The 20,959-nt window shown below is 34.4% G+C and overlaps 1 protein-coding gene across 1 annotated transcript in view; it reads left to right on the top strand.

The window, feature by feature from the left end:
* The first annotated feature begins 2,928 nt into the window (after window positions 1-2,928).
* The window catches only part of LOC141433359 (uncharacterized), a 42,442-nt gene continuing 24,411 nt past the window's right edge, over window positions 2,929-20,959 (top strand). Inside the window, exons 1-23 of the mRNA XM_074095357.1 lie at window positions 2,929-3,019; window positions 3,098-3,198; window positions 4,640-4,744; window positions 5,436-5,620; window positions 6,929-7,261; window positions 8,021-8,228; window positions 8,592-8,765; window positions 9,520-9,642; window positions 9,812-10,111; window positions 10,431-10,604; window positions 12,828-12,950; window positions 13,281-13,580; window positions 14,096-14,269; window positions 16,031-16,153; window positions 16,361-16,666; window positions 16,987-17,160; window positions 17,353-17,487; window positions 18,287-18,598; window positions 19,145-19,318; window positions 19,640-19,774; window positions 19,890-20,201; window positions 20,285-20,455; window positions 20,661-20,795. Of these exons, the coding sequence (XP_073951458.1) occupies window positions 3,138-3,198; window positions 4,640-4,744; window positions 5,436-5,620; window positions 6,929-7,261; window positions 8,021-8,228; window positions 8,592-8,765; window positions 9,520-9,642; window positions 9,812-10,111; window positions 10,431-10,604; window positions 12,828-12,950; window positions 13,281-13,580; window positions 14,096-14,269; window positions 16,031-16,153; window positions 16,361-16,666; window positions 16,987-17,160; window positions 17,353-17,487; window positions 18,287-18,598; window positions 19,145-19,318; window positions 19,640-19,774; window positions 19,890-20,201; window positions 20,285-20,455; window positions 20,661-20,795 (4,237 nt within the window). The 5' untranslated portion in view covers window positions 2,929-3,019; window positions 3,098-3,137. The remainder of the gene's footprint in view (window positions 3,020-3,097; window positions 3,199-4,639; window positions 4,745-5,435; window positions 5,621-6,928; window positions 7,262-8,020; window positions 8,229-8,591; window positions 8,766-9,519; window positions 9,643-9,811; window positions 10,112-10,430; window positions 10,605-12,827; window positions 12,951-13,280; window positions 13,581-14,095; window positions 14,270-16,030; window positions 16,154-16,360; window positions 16,667-16,986; window positions 17,161-17,352; window positions 17,488-18,286; window positions 18,599-19,144; window positions 19,319-19,639; window positions 19,775-19,889; window positions 20,202-20,284; window positions 20,456-20,660; window positions 20,796-20,959) is intronic.

Consider the following 20,959-nt stretch of genomic DNA (forward strand, 5'->3'; position numbering starts at 1 on the left):
CATGGTTTTTTGTAGTCTAAAAACCGAAAACCTAACTATTTAATATTATTAATTAGAAATGGAAAAAGGCACGTTTCAGCTATATTCAGGTATTTCCCCTTAATATATAATAATTGAATAATTATCGCCTTCCTTCGTTATCGGCAGGAACAGCTTTAGATATTGATACTGATATCAACTTTTTTTTGGCGGTATGAATGTGAAAAGCAATTAACATCTTATCAAGTGATAAAATTTAATGAAGTTATCACTTGTTATTATACAAAAGAAGTGCATGTTTATACTTGAAATCACTTCCAATTATTATTATTATTAACATCTAGCCTGGATTGATGTCCCCTGGGCAGATGTGTGTTGCTGGGCAAAGGCCTCCCCCCATGCCCTCCATTTCTCCCGATCCGAAGCAGCCTGAGTCCAGTCGTCGCGAAATCCGTCCAGGTCGTCCCGCCATCTCTGTCTGGGCCTACCCTGCCGTCGCCATCCGTTTTTTAACCCCCGACGCAAAAATAGGGGTGTTATAAGTTTGACTGCTATGTGTGTCTATGTGTCTGTATGTCTGTGTGTCTGTATGTATGGGTGTCTGTGTGTGTGTGTGTCTGTCTGTCTGTGGCACCGTAGCTCTTAAACGGGTGGACCGATTTGAATGCGGTTTTTTTTAATTGAAAGCAGGTTTTCTAACGATGGTTCTTAGTTATGTTTCATCAAAATCGGATCAGCCGTTTTCGAGATATTGAACTTTGAAGTGACAAAGTTGGTGGTTTCCAACTTTTTGTTGGTTAGGTTACATAACTCGTATATCACAACTTACTTTCATTCAATATAATTAATATGTTTATTTAATTGAAATACAAATTAAATCGTGACATGTTTTAACATTAAATATGTCACAAACAAAGAAAAGCTTAAAAGCCCGGACATTATCATTTCTAAATTCAATATCTCAAAAACGGCTTAACCGATTTTTATCAAACATGGCTAAGAACCACCGCAGGGAAACTCGCTTTCACGTAAAAAACCGCACCAAAATCAGTCCGTCCGTTTGAAAACTACAATGCCGCAGACACATAGACATACATTGGTGTCAAATTTATAATACCCCTCTTTTTGTATCGAGGGGTGATAACAACACAAATGCCAGAGACGAGACCCAAATTTCGCAATGTTCAGCTTCTGTTTACTTTTTTATTTTGAAACTTCATGTTTTAATGTTATTCAATCCGTCAATATCACCAGTAAAAAATGAAAGCAAGTGCTACTTTGACAAAAAAATGAACCTGTTCAAGTTTATGTAAGCCATTAATTAGAAAGAACTTCAGATAATCTTTAAGAACTAAGATTCAAAATGCCGTTGTTATTTATTAGAATGACGTGAGAATCGAGATAAGATAGCCACATAAATCCGCCAATAGGAGTGTCGTCAATAGCGGTCAGGGTCTTTAAATTGAATGTAACACCTATCATAAATTAAAAGCATGATATTCATGATTTAAATTTACCATAAACTTATCGGTGAGGGAAACGTTGTAAGGAAAACTACATCACCATAGATCAGTACAGTCAACGTCATAAATAAGTGATCATTTCTGTTCCTTGTCGCTTTCAGTCATTACACAATTTCGTATGGCTTTTCAAATATGGCGTTAAAGTGACAAGGTACAAAAGTGATCACTTATTTATGACGTTCACAGTACAACGCACCTCACATCAGTGCAGTTCCCAATACGCACTTGGCCCAAATGGGAGCCACAGCACAAGCTTGTTCTAATAGGATTCTTGTGCCCAGAAGGAGTGACTTATACAAGATAATGATCAAACATAATAAATGTAAATGACAGCCGACAGATATATACTTTGATTATTACACACAATGTTTGTGAAGAAAATCCTCCGAAACGGCATGACCGCTTTTTTTTTGTGTATATTCGGTAAGTCTTAGAATTTTTATACTTCTACGTGGACGGAGTCGCGAGCAACAGCTAGTAATATATAAAAAAAAAATGACCCCTATTTGCCTAGTCACAAGTCACAGCATAACTTGAAAACGACTCAGTTACCGATTTCATCCATCTTTTTTTAAGTTTTCTAATACTTAGAAGAATGATTTTTCGAAAAAAAAAGAAAGTTGCGAAAAAAAACTTCAAATTTCAAGGACCTTTTAATTTTTTTTAATTATTTATTTACTCAAATAAAAAACAAAAGACCGCGTTTTAAATTACAAACTACGATTAGTGACATGAATCACTAATAGTAGAGTCCTCAGTTACTAGCCACCGTTCAATAACTGGCAACCTTACACTAAAAATGAATTCTAGTCACGTATAAACAGAGTTCATTTTTAGCATTAGGTGTCAATTACTGGTTACTCTTCAATAACTGGCCACCTTGTACTAAAATGCATTCTGGTCATCTATAAAAAGAATTCATTTTTAGTATATGGCCAATTATTGAATATGATTTACCCTATTCCGTATAGGTATAACCCTTGTAGTAAGTAGTAACGATCACAAATTGCATATTTTTTAATATTTAGTTTCTCTATATCTAAATAGGAACAGTTTTGTACTATTTCTGGAGTCATGTTATCAAAAATAAAATGTTCCGCGTTCAAAGAGCATTAGAATGTAAATAATGTAGTCATGCTTAATGTATTTTTAATGTGGTAAGTAATGTGGTCTTTAGCATTATCCGATAAGACACGTATGCACGATTTCACACAATACGTATATATCAAAAACAAATGCTAATTGGCGCATTTGTCGCTTTTGGTATGTTATCACGGTATTATCACTCTATTTCCTCTTAAATGATATGAATCGATAGATAATAATCATTATCTTACATGAAGTTAGTTGTATGTACATTTTTATACAAATTGACGTATTGAGTCAAGTCGATAGGGTGTTGATGTTGTGCAATAAATTAAAAGAGTAGTTATTAGTTTGTGCATATTTTATTTTAAATATAGTACTCCTTTTACTGTATCCTAATATAAGTGTCAAGTGCCACAAATGAAGAAAAGGTAGAATATTGGTTTTTAATTCATATTTATGTATATGATATACACTTCAACAATAATAATAAATATTTGTATTTTTAGGCAAAGTGATTTCAAAATAATGTAGTGGAACACCAACAAAATGGGATTTACGGTGTATTCATTAATCATTATATGCTTTTTAGCATCCGGAGTTACCAGTAGTAAGTATAAACCTTAAATTTATTTAAATATCTACTCAGAATATGTTTTTTCGTTTAATATCCAAAAACAGGATGCACCCACGTATCCTAAATTAAACTTGCCGGATTCAGGAGGAGTTTATGATTTACATAGTATTATGTACAACAGCTTTCATTTGCATGAATCATCATTTACAAAACGAGTAGTATAAACCCCAGAAAAACAGTGTTCTCGTAACGTAAATGTTCTATGCGATACTATAATATGTACTACCTTTTGATCCCATCTTTCGCTTTTTTCATGTTCAAATATTTGGAATTCAGTGAGTGGACCCAGCACTGTCCTCAGCATTTAAAAAATAATAATTAAAAAGTTACTTTGTATCACGGAGTGGGCAAAATGCGATTTTGCTTACTGATTTTTAATAGCAAAACCTGTTTGAGATGTTGAGGTGAAAAAGTCATTTTATGTCGCCTAGATTCATCACAAACACAAACTTCACGAGCATAAGAAGTGAAAAATATTTTCTTAATCATTACAATCTCATCTAATTGATTTAAGGTTTTCAATTTAAAAAACACAGAATAAGTGGATTAAGAACAACCAAAAGCCATCTTGTGCTATTGAAATACCATTTCTATTAGATATTTTTTCTAAGCATCATAATAATAGGGATTTTATCAGCCGTTAAAGAAGCTCAACTAAATAATAAATAATGTTAAATATCAAATTCAAATTTAAATTAAAATCATTTATTCAGGAAATAGGCCGCAATGGGCACTTTTACACGTCATTTTTTAAACTACCAGCGCTTTGAAAGACCATCATTGCCAAGAAGAATGCGCCGCAAGAAACTTGACAGTCATTTTTTCAAAATAAAATACTTAAAAACTACAGCAGGTATAAAATTAAAAAAAAATACAAAAAATAGTAATAGTTTGATTCTGAAATATACATTTCAGGTCAAGTAACCATTAACCTTTTGGATTCCGAAGGCAAGCTCACTATCAATATATCAATTTTGCGGCTTAAAACATTTAAATTCTATTTTCACTTAAATATCTTACTTTTATTTACACTTAGTTCAATATAAAAATAAGCCTTTGTTTTTTTTCGGGAGAATTTTCAGCTTTGATAGAACCATGACATTGATACTTTGTATAAAGACTTAACTACGCTAATTGCTTAAATATGTTTTTTTTTAAGGAATATTTTGGGTGTGCCGGACAAGATTAGAACCCGCGTCACCTGGCTGTACATGCCAAGTGTTCTGTCCAACCTGCCAAAAATCTCGATCGCTTTTGCATTCGTAAAAATCGAAAAATCTTAAATTTCGTTTGAACAAACGCACCGCTAATAAAAACAAAATATAATATATAGAACTATTGGTGAAAATCTAAAGCAGGTTTTAATGAAACCGTATATAGGGCAGATTATTCTAAGTTCTATGTCACATTGCAGATTGTTCCATGGAAGGCGTCAGTATTTGGCAACTTCCGATTACTGCTGATATTGAGGACTATCATGAGGGTTTAATCTTAGAACGCAGTATTCAGAATATTCAAGGTAAGTGGGAGGTGTATACAATGTATGTATGAAAACTCTTTATTGTACAAAATAAATAAGTAGCAAACAGATATATGTACAAAGGCAAACTTATCCATTTAAGGGATCTCTACCAGTCAACTTCAAGTCAAGGTGTGATTGTGATAGCGTGGTAGTTTTTTGAGATTTGTTCTTCTTAGTACAATTATAATTTTTGCCTTCCTGACATATTAGCAAACTTTCGTGGTCTATTTCTTTTTCTAGAAAAAAAATATTAATTACTAGCTCTTGCCTGCGACTGCGTCTGCGAAGAATTGGTTTATCGCGCGAAAAACTATGCTATACCCTGGTCATGCATGTCAAACTACTTACATATTAAATTTCATCTAAACGGATGAAGAGGTAACTAACAGACAGACAGACAGAAGTACTTTAGCATTTTATTAGATGGATAGGTACATAATTTTTTAATGTTACAATACCCTTAATTTTGAATTTTTAACAACTACCATTCTATACATACTCGTTAGTGTATAAATAGATACACATACAGTACAACCCGAATGTAATATCACTCGGGATCGTCGGTTTTCTTCGTTTTCCTGAAGATTCAAATAAAAAAGAAAACTGATCTTTTGTTTAGAGTTCTGAACGACATTAGAAAACTAGTTTAAGTGTAATATTATTATACATATATAAATGTCTTTTTTAGGATTTAGTGTAGCATATTACGATGACCTTAATGGAGGCCCCTACGTGTCTTTATCAATTGCAAATTCGATGTTTGTTATACAAACAAACGACGCGTACAGACTTTACGAAGAAAATGAGATGGCGCAAGGACTCTACTTTGCCGTAACATTCAATTGCGCTGACGGCACCAATACTTTGCCTCTTGTAAGTAACATTTTTTTTCTATTTATCTCCACTTCATTATGAGGGTCGACTGTCATATTAAATGAATTCTATAGCAAGGTTAATGACGAATCAACTCCAGCGTTACTAGGAAAAGCAGAATACAAAATAATAAGAAACATCGAACAATCTAAAGTTAATCTTTACCAATTATCTACACAGAGGTGTGCAGTTAACGCATTAGCGTTGTCATTGTTTCGAGTGAATTTCTTTTTAATAATGACCCTTGGCAGTCACCATAATATTATACTAATACCGAATGACTTTTAAAACGCCCCTGTGTATACACGAGAAGGGCGTTCATAAGAGAAACTTGATTTGTAAAAAATGTTAAGTTTGCACCTAACTGAGAGTTCACTGCCTAACTCATTTACTAAATGCACTAAATATACGGGATGGTATATTCTCTTAGCCGATATTTTGCTGCCTTAATTTAAAAAGTGAATGTTCGGATGTGTCAATTGGACGTCGACACAAGAAACTTCTTTTAGACAAATCACTGCATACTCAGTAAAAGAGAGCAGAGAAATGAAAATTTATTAATTGACTGATGATTATTTTGTCTGTACCATTAAGTACCATTTTGTTTTATATTTTATTTGTTATTATTCTTTTTAAGTATATTTAATTGTAATTTGACAATCCACATTCTGTGACTTTATATTTTTCATTGTTTTAATCATTGACATATTTTGTCCTGTTGTTGTGGACTAATTTTTTATTTTATATTTAACTAGCTTTTGCCCGCGGTTTCGCCCGCGTAGAATTCGGTTATCGCGCGCTCTTCCCTCGGGAACTGTGCATTTTTTCGGGATAAAAAGTAGCCTATGTCACTCTCTGTCCCATAAACTATCTCTATGCCAAAAATCACGTCGATCCGTCGCTCCGTTTCGACATGAAAGACGGACAAACATACATACAAACACACACTTTCGCATTTATAATCTAATATATATATTAGTATAGAATTTATCGTCTTGACATTCTAATTATTTATTTGATTAATCGTTCCAATTTATTAAATTTGTCACACCAGTAATTTTACCTAATTTTAACTTTTTGTCCATGTTTTTACCCTTAATTGTTGTTGTTATTATTTTTAAATTTAATTCTAATTTTATTTTGGCTGACAATGTATTGTAAATTACCATAATGTATTTTTTCATCAGGGAATAAATCTAATCTAACCTAATGTTTAAAAGAAAAATCTGTCTCCAAATCAACTGAAAACTATTTTTTATCGCTGCCTTCCAAATTATGTTTTATTTATGTTATTCGTTCATATTTCAGAATTTCCAAATAAACATAAACGATAACAACAATAACAACCCGTTGTGGAAAACTGAGGGTTCTGCGGCATCACTGGCCACAACATACGATTTCACAATAGCGACACCAGTGGCACCTGGATTCCCCATTACCGACTGCGTCAGACAAATAATTGTTCGTGATGTTGATCTTACAAATTATGCAATCAATTTCGGAATCGAGGACAATCCTTATTTTGAAATTGGATATGATGAGGCGTCATCCACCGTAGACAAAGAATATAAAGCTACATTGAGAACAACAACGTTTTTAAGATCAATACCAGGGCCGCTTGTTTTGAGAATAAGTGCTACGGTAAGTTTTTCAAAGCTAATTAATATCTTACCATTACTGCGAAGAAAAAAACAGGTTAAATAAAAGAATTAATAGAAATTAGAAAAGTTCGACCTTGACATTTCAAAAAATAGTAACCCGATTCTAATAAACCATAGCTAAGGATCACCACAAGGAAATAATATGATGCTACAGACAATGGGGTAAACCGTTTGCGTCGGGGGTTAAAAAAACACAAAAGCAGTATAATTGCTGAAAATTTACAATTACTACGAGTATTACATATTTCTTTCATGTATTTATAACGATAACACTATTTAAAACAGAATAAAAGCTCTACCATGGTTTGGAGTAGTTTTAAGAGCAAATCAATAAACTCTTCACTGTATTGGAAGCAGTTTCGTTGTATGAAACCGATAAAACTAAGGAATCTTCAATAAAGCCAGCACAGCTTTCTGTAATTCCCCTGATATTTTATTTATTTTTTTACTAGCTTTTACTCGCGGCTTCGCCTGCTTAAACCATAAGGTCTAGCAGTTGAACGGAAATTGCATAAATAACACTCCTGCCAAACGGCATGTCTCTTAATCCAAGCGGTTGAAAGTTTTAGATTTTACCCTGATCCCGTAAGAATATCGGGACAAAAAGTAGCCTATGCGTTTTTTCAAATTTCTATCTACCTAAATATCAAATTTCATCCAAATCTGTCCAACCGTTTTAGCGTGAAGGAGTTGCAAACATTCATAATATTAGTTAGACCTAGTATTTTTTCTATTTTAGGATATGGATGAGACTGGGGATCCGCCTATAACAACTTACACAACTGTGACTATACGAGGCAGTCCCGAGTTTGTCTTACCCGAGGAACCAATGTTTTCGCAACCGCTGTACACAGCCACTTACAACGAAAACAACCAAGTGACTCTAGAACAGACCATATCATTACAACAAGGATACGATAGCCAGGTGCAGTTCAGTTTGGAAGGAGGTAAAATAACATTTTTATTAACAAACCGATACTAAACGTTAATAATTTTAGCGCGTTATAAAGAATTCCTTTTAGAGACATTTGAAACAGGTTATAGTTAGTTTGACGCCAGAAGTTTACAGTATCAGTGTGTAGTTTTCTAATTAGGTAAGTCACGAGTTACAGAAAACTACAAATATTTTATATTGTTTAAAAGTTACTTCTGGCCATTTAATTATTTAGTTATAATACTATTAAAGAAACCATGCTTTTCTCTTGTTTATTGAAAAGTTAATTATAATTAGAATGTTCATGAATTGGGTTTACTCGTATCCACATACTTCGTTTAAATCTTAATCTTTTACTGTTTTTGTTTCTCGACAGATTATGCAGAAGATCACTTTGATATCGTTGTCAACGGCAACGAAGTGTCGCTGGTCGTGACGAATCCCATGCCAAGTGCAAGTCTTCGTCAGGGGCAGATACATCTAATTGTAAACGCTATCCGAGAGTATACAAGTGGAGCATCGTCTGCAATTATTGTGCAATTGCCAGAAGGTTAGCGTTATCCTGAGTTTAGTTAATTGAACTTAGCCATAAAAATATACATACAATTACGCTTCTTTCCCAACCAAGGGGTAGGCAGAGACTATTTGTTTCCATCTGCTACGATCCTGACAAACATGTTTTGCTTCGTCAACACTCATTAGTCTTCCCATACATGCTCGTCGATTTCGGGTACTCTTGACTCGACCTTTCTTTAGGGCATCCCCGATCTGATCATGGAATGTCTCCTTGGTCTCCCCTTCCAATATTTCCATTTACACTTACTACACAAATAACAAAAAAAAATAAAGTTAAAAATTGATATCGCCAATCTATAGCCATACTACCTATAAATTTCAAGTCAATCCGATACTGTTACTAGAAGTAGGTCAAATTGCCCATAAACACTGGGTGACACTAGGAAAGATGAAACTAGAACTAGTTTTTCCATTAATTTCCATTTTTTTCATAATTTTACCCTTTTCTGTATAATATCGAAGACTTGGGTTCGATTTTCTGCCTTACTTATTTATTTTATTCTGGTGTTTTCTATGTGTTTTTGTGCCAAAATATTTATTATAGTTCAATTAATCAGTTTCTGCAAATTCAATAAGGTACTGCAAAATTATATTATTATTACTTAGAATACCCATATTTTAACTAATATTTATGACATTGTCAACTCGTATTGTACTTTAACGTGATTAACCTTTAACATTCATGTACAATACTCAAGCTTCAACTATTTTCTCAATGTTAATTGCAGCGCAGAACCTGGAATTTGAACGACCACATTACGAGGGAGAAATTGTGGACAACGCTCTACAATTAACACAGTTAATTCTAAGGCAAGGATACCAAGACTCTACTTTAACCATCACAGTGGAAGGTAACAAAAATTGAAGACTCTTAGAATTAAAACATCTAAAACGGAAAGTATATTGTCTTCTCCAAGACTGACAGGCCTTTAAAAAAATAAACCGCGCTTTTCCTTGACTTGTTCTTTTGTTGTGACTAAAGATAAACTCTGTCGTCAATTTTTTAATTATGTTTTGCAGACTACCCTTCCTTTTTTACTGCCGCGACTGCTGGAAATATAATAACGTTGTCCATGACACCATTAAATGCCAGCATCATTGAAGCAAATAATTTTATAAACTTAAGGGTGACGGCCTCTACTGACTATAGCGCTGCTACAACTATAGTTACGTTAGAGATAATAAAGGATGACATTGAAACACCATTGTTTGGAAGATCCTTATACTCTGGAATGTACGATAACACTACTGGGTTAACGTTAGAGCCGCTCTTACTGACGCAAGGATATGATGACACCGTTCAAGTAACCTTTTCTGGAGGTAAGAATTTTCATGGATAGTACTTATTTTGAGCAACCAATTGATATCCTGTTAGGTAACGTAACGATATTTTCTCGAATAAAGTCTCTGAGCGTAAATATTCCTCATCCATCGGTGTCCGCATTCTCAGATCTTATCAGAAGTTGAAAAATTAAATCAACGATGGCTAAACAATATAATACTGAGATACGGTTAGTGTTATCTGTTATCTTATAATAAATATAAATTTACTTTGTATATTTATGACTTAAGACAATAAAACGTGGACCAGAATGACGACACAGAGTAAAGTTATACGATACGATATGATAAATTTCAGAACATGAAGATTACTTCGAATTGGTACGAAACGGGGCCTCTTCGACATTGCGGGTGGTTGGCGGAGGCCTTCCATCCAACATTTGGAGCGAGCAGCGCCTTCTCCTCACCATTGTGGCTACAAAGCCGCGTACGGTTGGCGCTAGCACCGTGGTCTCCATCGCTTTACCTGAGCGTGAGTTAGAATACTAAACATAGATTAAATAAAAATGGCTTTATACTAAATCCATGTTGTGAACTGCTCTGCATAGACATAGAATAGAAACTGAATCACGCACAAGGGTCGAATCTTTTCACTGCAAATGTCATAATGACATTTCTTATATACATGTGAAAAGTTGAAACGTTGATACGTGGTAAGAATTTGTAGATCTTCAATCAAAGCAGACAGGTTTTAGACAATTTAATGAAAGTTAATACAGTGGTTTAATGACTCAGCCAAATTATACCTAATACGACTTCGGAGTTATTATGGTACCAGATATCGGTTATCAGCTTGACTGTCCAAATCCTGCCTTCTACTATATAGTCGCCGACACTTTCGAAACAAATAGTTATGAAAAATCTTGAAACTATTTAAACGAATGGTAAGTTAAGATAGTTAGCGACTGTACAGCCGAGAGCATAAATATCTATACTGCTATAGCATTAGATATACCTATGTAGACATCGACCTTATGGTTAGTGACATAAAGGTGTATAGATATTTTTGACGTTTTGGGAATGTGTAATATTTATTTATTTAATGAAATAATTACACAGCATTGCAGACAAGCCAAAGCAGTGTGAAATTCATAAAATATATACTGTATAATATGTATATGCAAAAAGTCCAAATAAATAAGTTTATTAATATTGTTATTATTAAGCTTTCACTATCATTTGGACAGCGTTATGCAATAAGCGATCAAGCGACAATGAGTTGAAACCGAGAAAATGAGTTTGTAAAATTTTAAATTTAAATCAGTTGCTGTAAGTGCATTTTTTGAGTTAAAAGTACAATTTTTACAGTACAGTTGAACTGTACAGTTGTAGAAGCGTACATAATAATTACAAGTTAAAATAAAATTGCGATATGTATTTATGTTTTTAAATTATTTACGTTTTTCCGCTTAATTCTTTATAGCACTAAATCTATGATCAGGCTAATTTATTTAGTAATAACGTACTATACGACAGAATTGTCGCTTAATTCTTTAATGCTTTTTGTTTAAGGTGGAATATAAAACAGAATAAGATTATATCCAAATATTTCAATACACTTTTTTAATGTAAGTCAAATAAATACTGTTAAATGTATGATCTGTAAACTCAAAAATCTCCTTCCGACAAATTTTGTAAAAAGCGTCAATATGGCTTGGTTTTAAGCCAAAAATAAATATACACAGTGATTTTTAATTGGTGGCCAGAAATATGAAAAAGCGATAAAGACGATCATACTGAATAACTTTTGCCAAGGGCCCAATACGAAAATCAGCTATTCCTCTGCAGCGGGGAGTTAGACAAGGAGATGCGATCTCTCCGAAACTGTAGATCGCTGCATTGGAGGATGCTTTTAAGGTTCTGGACTTGAAAGGACGAGGCATCAACATTAATGGCGAGTACTTCACTCACTTTCGGTTCGCCGACGATATTGTAGTCATGGCTGAGACCATGGAGGACCTCAGTATGCTCGCTGACCTCATTTATTTATTTATTTAATGAATTTTCACAGTACATACATGTTACATTAGTACAACCCAGTAAGGGTGTTGCAGTAATATCTAACTGAGTTGGCCTGAAAATGAACATGGACAAGACGAAAGTAATGTCTAATGTCCATGTTAATTCGATATTGCGTTTTTAAAATAACGAGAACGGTAAAACCAAAAGAATTATCGACAACTTTTGGGCGCTTCATTCGTTATTGAGATTATAAATGTCTGTTTATTTATTTTGTAAAAGTAACTTTGTCGCATGATTCTTTTCAACATAACGAATGTTTGCTTAGGTTCATACAAATTTTGATGTGTCGCTTGATTCTACCCTTTATAATAAGGCAGTAGAAATCATTTTTGTAACGGAAAATAGTCGAGTACATAGTTTCTCATGCTTAGAATCGACCTGCATTCATAACTTTTTTCTTCGATTTTGTCGCTTAGGTCGTTATTGCATAACGCAGTCCATTTAACAAGGAACGAAAACCACAATTATACATTTTACTTCATGTTTTTCTTTCTAATTTTCACCAACCTTTTTTTTCGTGAACTCTTTCTTTAGTGTTTTTCTCTAGATAGCCGGCTATTCGTTTTCAGCTAGGCAATTGGGATTTGACACTCTATCGTTTAGTATTCTTTAGCATTCTGATTCAGTGAAGAAATTTTAACTACTTACCCTATTTTCTAAATAATAATTTCAGTGGAAAACTTGGAATTTGAACAAGCACATTACGAGGGAGAAATCGTGGACAACACCCTACAATTAACACAGTTAATTCTAAGTCATGGATACCAAGACTCCACTTTAACCGTCACTGTAGAAGGTACAATTTTTTTTTAATTTAAAATTTAAATTATCTAAAACGTAACGTATCGTCTTCACAAAGGACCACACTTTAAAAAAATGCTGATTTTACCCTATTACCCGAAGTATGCTTTTCGAGCGTATCTATGTATGTACCTATCATATATATTTCTTTGACACCCTTTGAAGCCTAAACCGCTAGCCGGAATTCAACAGACTAGTTTTTCTTTTAGCTTCTATTTTGAGAAAAAATTAAGCAGTTTGGTTTTTATTTCGTTTTTTCTTACTTGTTCTTTTGTTTTGTTTCTGGATATGAACTCTGCCGTAATTTTTCTGTTATATTTTACAGACTACTCTCCCTTTTTTACTGCCACGACTGCTGGAAATATAATAACGTTGTCCATGACACCATTAAATGCCAGCATCATTGAAGCAAATAATTTTATAAACTTAAGGGTGACGGCCTCCACTGACTATAGCGCTGCTACAACAATAGTTACGTTAGAGATAATAAAGGATGATATTGAAACACCATTGTTTGGAAGATCCTTATACTCTGGAACGTACGATAACACTACTGGGTTAACGTTAGAGCCGCTCGTACTGACCCAAGGATATGATGACACCGTCCAAGTAACCTTTTCTGGCGGTAAGATTTTTATAAGTATAGTATTATTAAATTGATATTTTTTAAACCCATGGTAGTTTAGTGGTTTGACCTATAAGCCTGTCAAGCAGAGGATCGTGGGCTCAACCCCGAACTCGCACCTCTGAGTTTTTCGGGATTCAAATGCAATATTAATAACAACAAGCGAACAAGTCTTTTGGTCACAATGGCAACACGGACTAAAGCTACGATATCGTACACCTTGCTCACCCTTATGCAAAATATGCGTGTTCATGCAGTTCCTCCACCTCCACACTGTAAGAACACACACAAATCACACAAACCCACCTACACCTACACCCTACTTTGTGTAGTGTGGTGATGGTGATAGGTGGGTTTGTGTGATTTGTGTGAGTTCTTACAGTGTGGAGGTGGAGGAACTGCATGAACACGCATATTTTGCATAAGCTTAGCTATCGTAAGTTCGCGGGTGAGCAAGGAAATTATTTTAGTTCATTGATATGGACCTCCGCAAAGTACGATATCGTAAATTTCAGAACATGAAGATTACTTCGAATTGGTACGGAACGGAGCCTCTTCGACATTGCGGGTGGTTGACGGAGGTCTTCCATCCAACATTTGGAGCGAGCAGCGCCTTCTCTTCACCATCGTGGCTACTAAACCGCGTACGGTTGGCGCTAGCACCGTGGTCTCGATCGCTTTACCTGAAGGTAAGTCAGAATACTAAATTAACATAGATTAAGTAAGTGATTTTAAACAAAATCCACATTGTAAACTGCCACGTATAGTCGAAGAAATTAAAATGTACGCCAGGGTGGAACCTTCTTACTGCAAATATCATGTTGACATTTCTTATACCTACTAAAGATCGTCAATTTTTTGTTATAAAATTGTTCCACTCTGGCACGCGTTTGTTTATACAGGCATTTTGTTCCTAATACAAATGGCTAAATTTTTTACTACGTATTATTTTGTAAAACGACATGAATAGAACTTAATGTTCAAACATTGTCGAAAGAATGTGTAGATCTTTAATCAAAGCAGACAGGACTTAGACAATGTGGAGATGTAGTAAATAACGTTTTGTCATCGTATTTTGTCGGAAAAGTGCGTATTTATCTTGCTCTCTCAACTAGCGCACTGAAGTTTACTGAAGCTGATTGAGAAAGCAAGATAAACACGAACATATCCGACAAAATACGATGGAAAAACATTTACTAGATTAGTAATGAAACTTCATGCATTGGTATAAGAGTCGCCAGTACAGTACGATTACTTGGAGTTAGCACTTGACAGATGGGCGTGCCTTCAGTCAGTTTTCAACTTTGACGACATACAAATAAAGCCATTTTTAGTATACCGCTACCCACCTTTACAGATTATGTAAAAACTATTTTATTTGTATGACCTCAAAGTAGAAAATTGACTGAAGGCACGCCCATCTGTCAAGTGTTAACTTCAAGTAATCGTACTGTACGCTCGCCGCTGATCGCATTTTCGTACAAAAGTAGTTCGTTCTAATTTACAAACAACACATTGAAACAAAATAAAACTTTGCGACTATAATGGGAGCAATTTCGTTCATATTCAAATTAACAGAATAAAATCACGTAATTTTAAGTTTTGTATGAGAAATCGCAATTCGTTTTTGTTTTTTTTTTAGTTACATTTTATTTTAACCAAAACTAATTATAAGCATCATCGTAATGGTTGCTCCCATTATAGTTGCAAAGTTGCGTTTTGGTCTGTAGTGCTGCTTGTAAATTAGAACGAAACTACTTTTGGTAAGTATGGGGACGCGAGCGTATTGGGGGCTCTCAACGACTCAAGCTAAATGAACCTTAGAATTATTTATGTCACGATATAACTGATCCGAGGATATCAGCTAAGCTAACATAGTGTTGGCTAAGATTTCAAGATAGATTGACTGTCTAAATCCTGCCCTCTAAAGTCGCCAACACTCTTACTAATCACTATGTGAATTCTTGGGCATGAAAGCTATGGCAGCCCGGTGGTTTGGCCTTTAATCTCTGAGTTTTCCGGTATTTATTTATGTGCGAAATTACACGTGAAATTTAGCTTTACTGAAGAGGAAAGAATAGTGAGAAACCTGTATACACCTGTGCAGAAATTCAATAGTGTATGTGAAGTTCCCACACTGGGCACGCCTGGGAGTTACGGCCCAAGCCCTCTTATTCTGAAAGAAAGACTATCCTGCAGAGGGATGAGGTGCAACCTTATAAAGTGATTATTGATACGAATGATCAGTTAAGTTTATTGGCGGTTGTACACCGTAAATTCAAATAAGCTAAATTAATTTGATTATATCTGAATACAGTATATCAACGAGGAACGAAAACCACAATTTTGATTATGCATTTTACTTCATGTTTTTTTTTTCACCAACTTATTTTGTATGAATTTCTTCTTCAGTGTTTTTTTCTTTTCGTTTCTGGGCTAACCGTTTTCAGCTAGGGAATTGGGATTTGAGGCTCCTTCTTACCGGGGATCTCTACAAGACAACATATTAACACTTGAAATAATAACTTTAAGTGTTGGCTACGGCGACGACGTTACTTTTACACTTTCTGGTGGTAAGTATTTTTGTTAACCTACATTATTTAATATTTGTAATTAATTTCTCACAAAGTATTTCCCAGTGTATTTGTGGCCACAGAAATGACATGCATGACCCGCATAAAGCTATTATTTTTATTACAAAAATCATAAAACTCCATATTTTGTCACCCCTGTGCGAAAATGATATCCTTTACTTAAATCTATTCTTGGCTGTGTTCCAGATTACTCGAGCTTTTTCAGTGTATCGAGCGTGCAAAATCAAGTGACAATAAATCCACCGACGCAGCTTCCCCAAGAGGTTATTTCAGAAAACAATTTCCTAATGTTTACTGTCACCGCGGATGGACTGAATGCTCTACCGACTTCTACTGCTGTGTTGCTTGAAATAATAAAAGATGACGTAACGACGCCAGTGTTTAGCCAAGCTATTTATTACGGAAATTACTTAGGATCATTAGATATTGACATAGGAAATATGAACCTCGCGCAAGGATACGATAGCAGCGTGTCTTTCAGAATTGAAGGAGGTAACGTATTATCTTCATCAGTTAATTTAAACATGCATAACAATTACCTGAATCATGATACTGATTGCTTTAATAAATTATGCTGAATTATTTCAGCATATGATTGAGTTAGCTTGGCTGTACACCCCTGTAATAGTTTTAATCGGAATATTTGATTCAAAATGTAGTCGATGTAATCCCTAATTGTAAATGTAATTGTAGACGTGACTTTGACTCTATATACAATGAGCATCGAACAAAGTACTTAAGTAATTTTAGAACACCTTGTACACAAAAACGCATTAAAACCTGATTATCAACTAGTTATTTGTCATTTTCAGAAAACTCACAATACTTCCAAATTATTCAGAATGCAAACAGTGTGACTTTGACTGTCCTGACTGCTATACCGGAAGATTTGATATTTAGTGAAAAGTCCTTCGTGTTCAACATATTTGCAGACAAACCGCTGACAGTGGGCGCTAACGCAGCAATATTTGTACGATTCTCTCAAGGTGTGTGTACACAAATAAAAACATTAGAAAGGATTAAAAACATAAGAGTTGATTAAATGAGCATAATTTTTAACGATAAATTTTAACATTTTTTTCAATAAATCTACTAGCATTCATTCTGTTTGTCTATTAGAATGCGGTAACTTCATAAATAATAGCGGCATTCTATAATAGAAAAATTTTATTTTTCAGATTTAACCGAACCTGCACTATTGCAGTTTGGTAGACATACTTATATCGGTAGTGTGGAAAAGAATATTATGTCATTGGAAAATATTGTTCTTGAATCTGGGTTCGCACCGGGCACCAGCTTCCACCTTACTGGAGGTATGTGCACTTGTATCAATAATTATAAGTAATAGTAGGCCTAGTAGGTCTAATCAATATTTTGACATCTTAATTTCCAACAGGTCAAGAACTTCTAAGTCAATTAAAAAAATATTTTACAATTGGAAAGCTACGCATACAACTTTTTATAAATAAATAAATATCATGGGACACTACACTAATTGACCTAGTCCCAAAATAAGCAAAGCTTGTACTATAGATGCTAGGCAACGGATAAACATACTTATATTAGATAAATATATACTTAAATACATATTTAACATCCAAGACCCGAGAACAAACATTCTTATTATTCATACAAATATCTGCCCCGGCCGGAAATCGAACCCGGGATCTCAAGCTTCGTAGTCAGGTTCTATAACCTCTTGGTCTTCCGGTCATCAATATAGAATGTATATCGTTCTATAGAATGTAGACTGCGATTACCTTTACACTTATGCTACCATTGGACACGAAACGCTATTCACCCACAACGTATTCAGTCTAACTAAAACCATAACGCTAGTAGATGTGATAAAATTTTGGGTGATCATTAAAGATAATCGTGATCTACATCCTAAGTATAGAAAATATGTCTGAAATACTTACCTTGAAGCAAATAAACCTATCCCTGGTTATTAAATGCTTTTATTCCCAGGAAAGTACAAAATTCCAACGGGATGCGACAAAGCTTAGGTTATAATTGGTCATTAACATTTCTGAAACCGAACTATCATTTTTAATTTAAATAAAGTCTGCAGTTAAAAGTACACATTCTCATGAAAAGTTTTATTTACAGATTATTCCTCGTTATTTACACCAACAATTGAGAATAATGTTATCTATTTATCACTGTCCAGTGAACTATCTGCTGAAGTCCTCGAAAATAACAAATTCCTTATATTGGAATTAGAAGCACGTAGGGATAGGGCAGTGCCTGTCTCAGCTAGCATAATTATAGATTTGGTGGAAGAAGAGACTCCAATAATACCGGTGTTTAATCAAGCATTCTATACTGGAATATACACGGCGGAAAATATCTTACGATTCGAAGAAACAATATCTCTCTTGCAGGGATACGACGAAACGGTCACCTTTTCGTTAGAAGGAGGTATTTAGTACTTTAAACTTAATTTTATACCTACAAGAAAAATGCCACTTTATATTACGCTGCCCGAATAATGGCTAAAATACCTACTCGTGGGCCTGTGTCCACTGACAATAAATCAGACGGGTTAGAGCGCCTAATTATATTATTATTAATTATGATTTAGATGTTACAAAAATAAAATGTTCATCCGTCTATCTGTCTGTCTGCTTTGTACGATAACGGAACGCCAAAAAGTCAGTGCCTCAAACATGAGCCTTTGCTTATTTATTATGCTCCTCTTCCCATCGCAATATGTGGCAGCCGTAGTAGGAAAGCCTAGCCTTTCTCCCTGCATATTATTACTGCCTATTGGGCTTTACACTTCATACCAATTCCAACTACCTTCTCACTCTTTGAAGGCGATTTAAAAAAGTTCGTATGGTCAGGCAGGACCATATTCAATTCAGGACCACCAGAATATCGTCATGTGTAGATAAATATTTTCCGGTTTTACGCCAGTTCTGATAATATTATTGCTCATCGTATTTATTTATTTTACTATTTCAGAGTCTTCAGAATGGTTTACATTGGTTTCTAACGGAAACTCTGTCACTTTGGTCACCTCTTCCAACGTCCCACAGGATGTTGTAGACACCTACCACCAGCTGTTATTTACTGTGATTGCATCCAAACCTAACACAATTAATGGAGAATCTGCTATTTCAATTGATTTACCCAAAGGTAACAACAAACTAATCCTTTATAGCAATGAATGTTTTATTCTTCCGTATTCTATATATTTTTAACATTTACGTAGGTAGTGCTGAGGTGATTTCAGATTATCTTAATGATAAAGTAATAGTTTAATTTACAAAGTTATGTTCAACTTACAATTTTATTTGTTAGTTGGTTTAAAGTAAAATCCATCAGGTCAAATTTTATCCACTTTCAGTTCTCGAGCTGATTATTGGGTATTAAATATGTTTAAGTAGATTAGATAAAAATGTAAATTTTAACGAATAAAAAATAAAGATATTTCAAATTTTACATTTGTTTCACCAGTTATATTGGAACAAGAAGTGCTACGTTTTGATCAGAGTCACTACGAAGGACGTGTGAGCGAATCTGATTTGCAAGTCCCCACAATTTTGTTGGTTAATGAAATTACTGATAACATCGAGCTTACGATGTCAGGAAGTAAGTTTAACACTTTTTTACAAAATAACCATAAAATGAACCTCCGCAAAGAACCATAACTTTTATTTTATTTTACTGGGATACCTAATAAAATGATCTATTTATATTTTTTAAGATCACTCCGAATACTTCTCGATATCTCGACAGTTGAACATAATTCACATTGAACTTGTAAGAAACATACCTGCTGAAGTCATATCAAATAATGAATTTTTAATATTTGAAATTTCGGCATCGAAAGCAGATGCTGTAAGAGGATACACAACTCTGATTTTACGAATAGATCAAGAGCCACAAATCATTTCGCCAGTTTTTGAACAGGCTTACTACAGTGGCGAATACTCAGAGCAAAGTGGACTGATATTTGAGCACACGCTCAGACTGATTCAGGGCTACGATGAAACTGTTCAGTTTGCACTCCAAGGAGGTGAGTAAGCCACCGAAATACCGAAATTTATTTGACTACTTTATCTTGTTCGGCATGAATAATACAATGTTATGATCTTTTAGACAGTTCTGAGTGGTTCATTTTAACACAAACAGAACCGAATAGTTTGACGCTGTCCACAAGAGATGGAAGTTTGCAGCAACTAGAAAATATTAACCACTTAGTGTTCTCTGTTCTGGCCAACAAACCAGGCAGTATACCAGGAGAAGCTGCTATTATTATAAACTTATCAGGTAAGATTAAATGGACGTTCTGGGTCAAAACAAAAATACTTAATAGGTATGAAACAACAAAAATATTTAAATTTGGTAAAATTTCGCACACAATGTCCAATCAAATGTCAACTTTTCATGATTGTCATTAAGTTTAAAATTCTTGCATTAAACATTTGACGCCGGATCCAGGAGGGTAACTAAACTCAGGAGTGATCTTTTACAGATTTTACTGACACGGTAGTTCTTGGTTTTGAGCAAGCCAGTTACTTAGGCACGATTGATAATAATGTTGCGACTATAGAGCAAATGGTTCTGAACGAGGGATACACGACAGCAGTCATGTTTACACTACACGGAGGTAAGCAAATATATTTTTGTACTAAAGCACTCCATATTCAACCGAACGGTTTTTAACTCCTTTCAGCTTCTCTTGCATGCTGCTAAGTGTCTATAAATGAAACGGAATCTTTCAAACAGATTTAACTAATTTGACAAACTTCCAGTAGTCAGATTGACTTGAAA

Source organism: Choristoneura fumiferana, chromosome 12 (genome assembly GCF_025370935.1).
Source record: "Choristoneura fumiferana chromosome 12, NRCan_CFum_1, whole genome shotgun sequence".
Classification (NCBI taxonomy): domain Eukaryota; kingdom Metazoa; phylum Arthropoda; class Insecta; order Lepidoptera; family Tortricidae; genus Choristoneura; species Choristoneura fumiferana.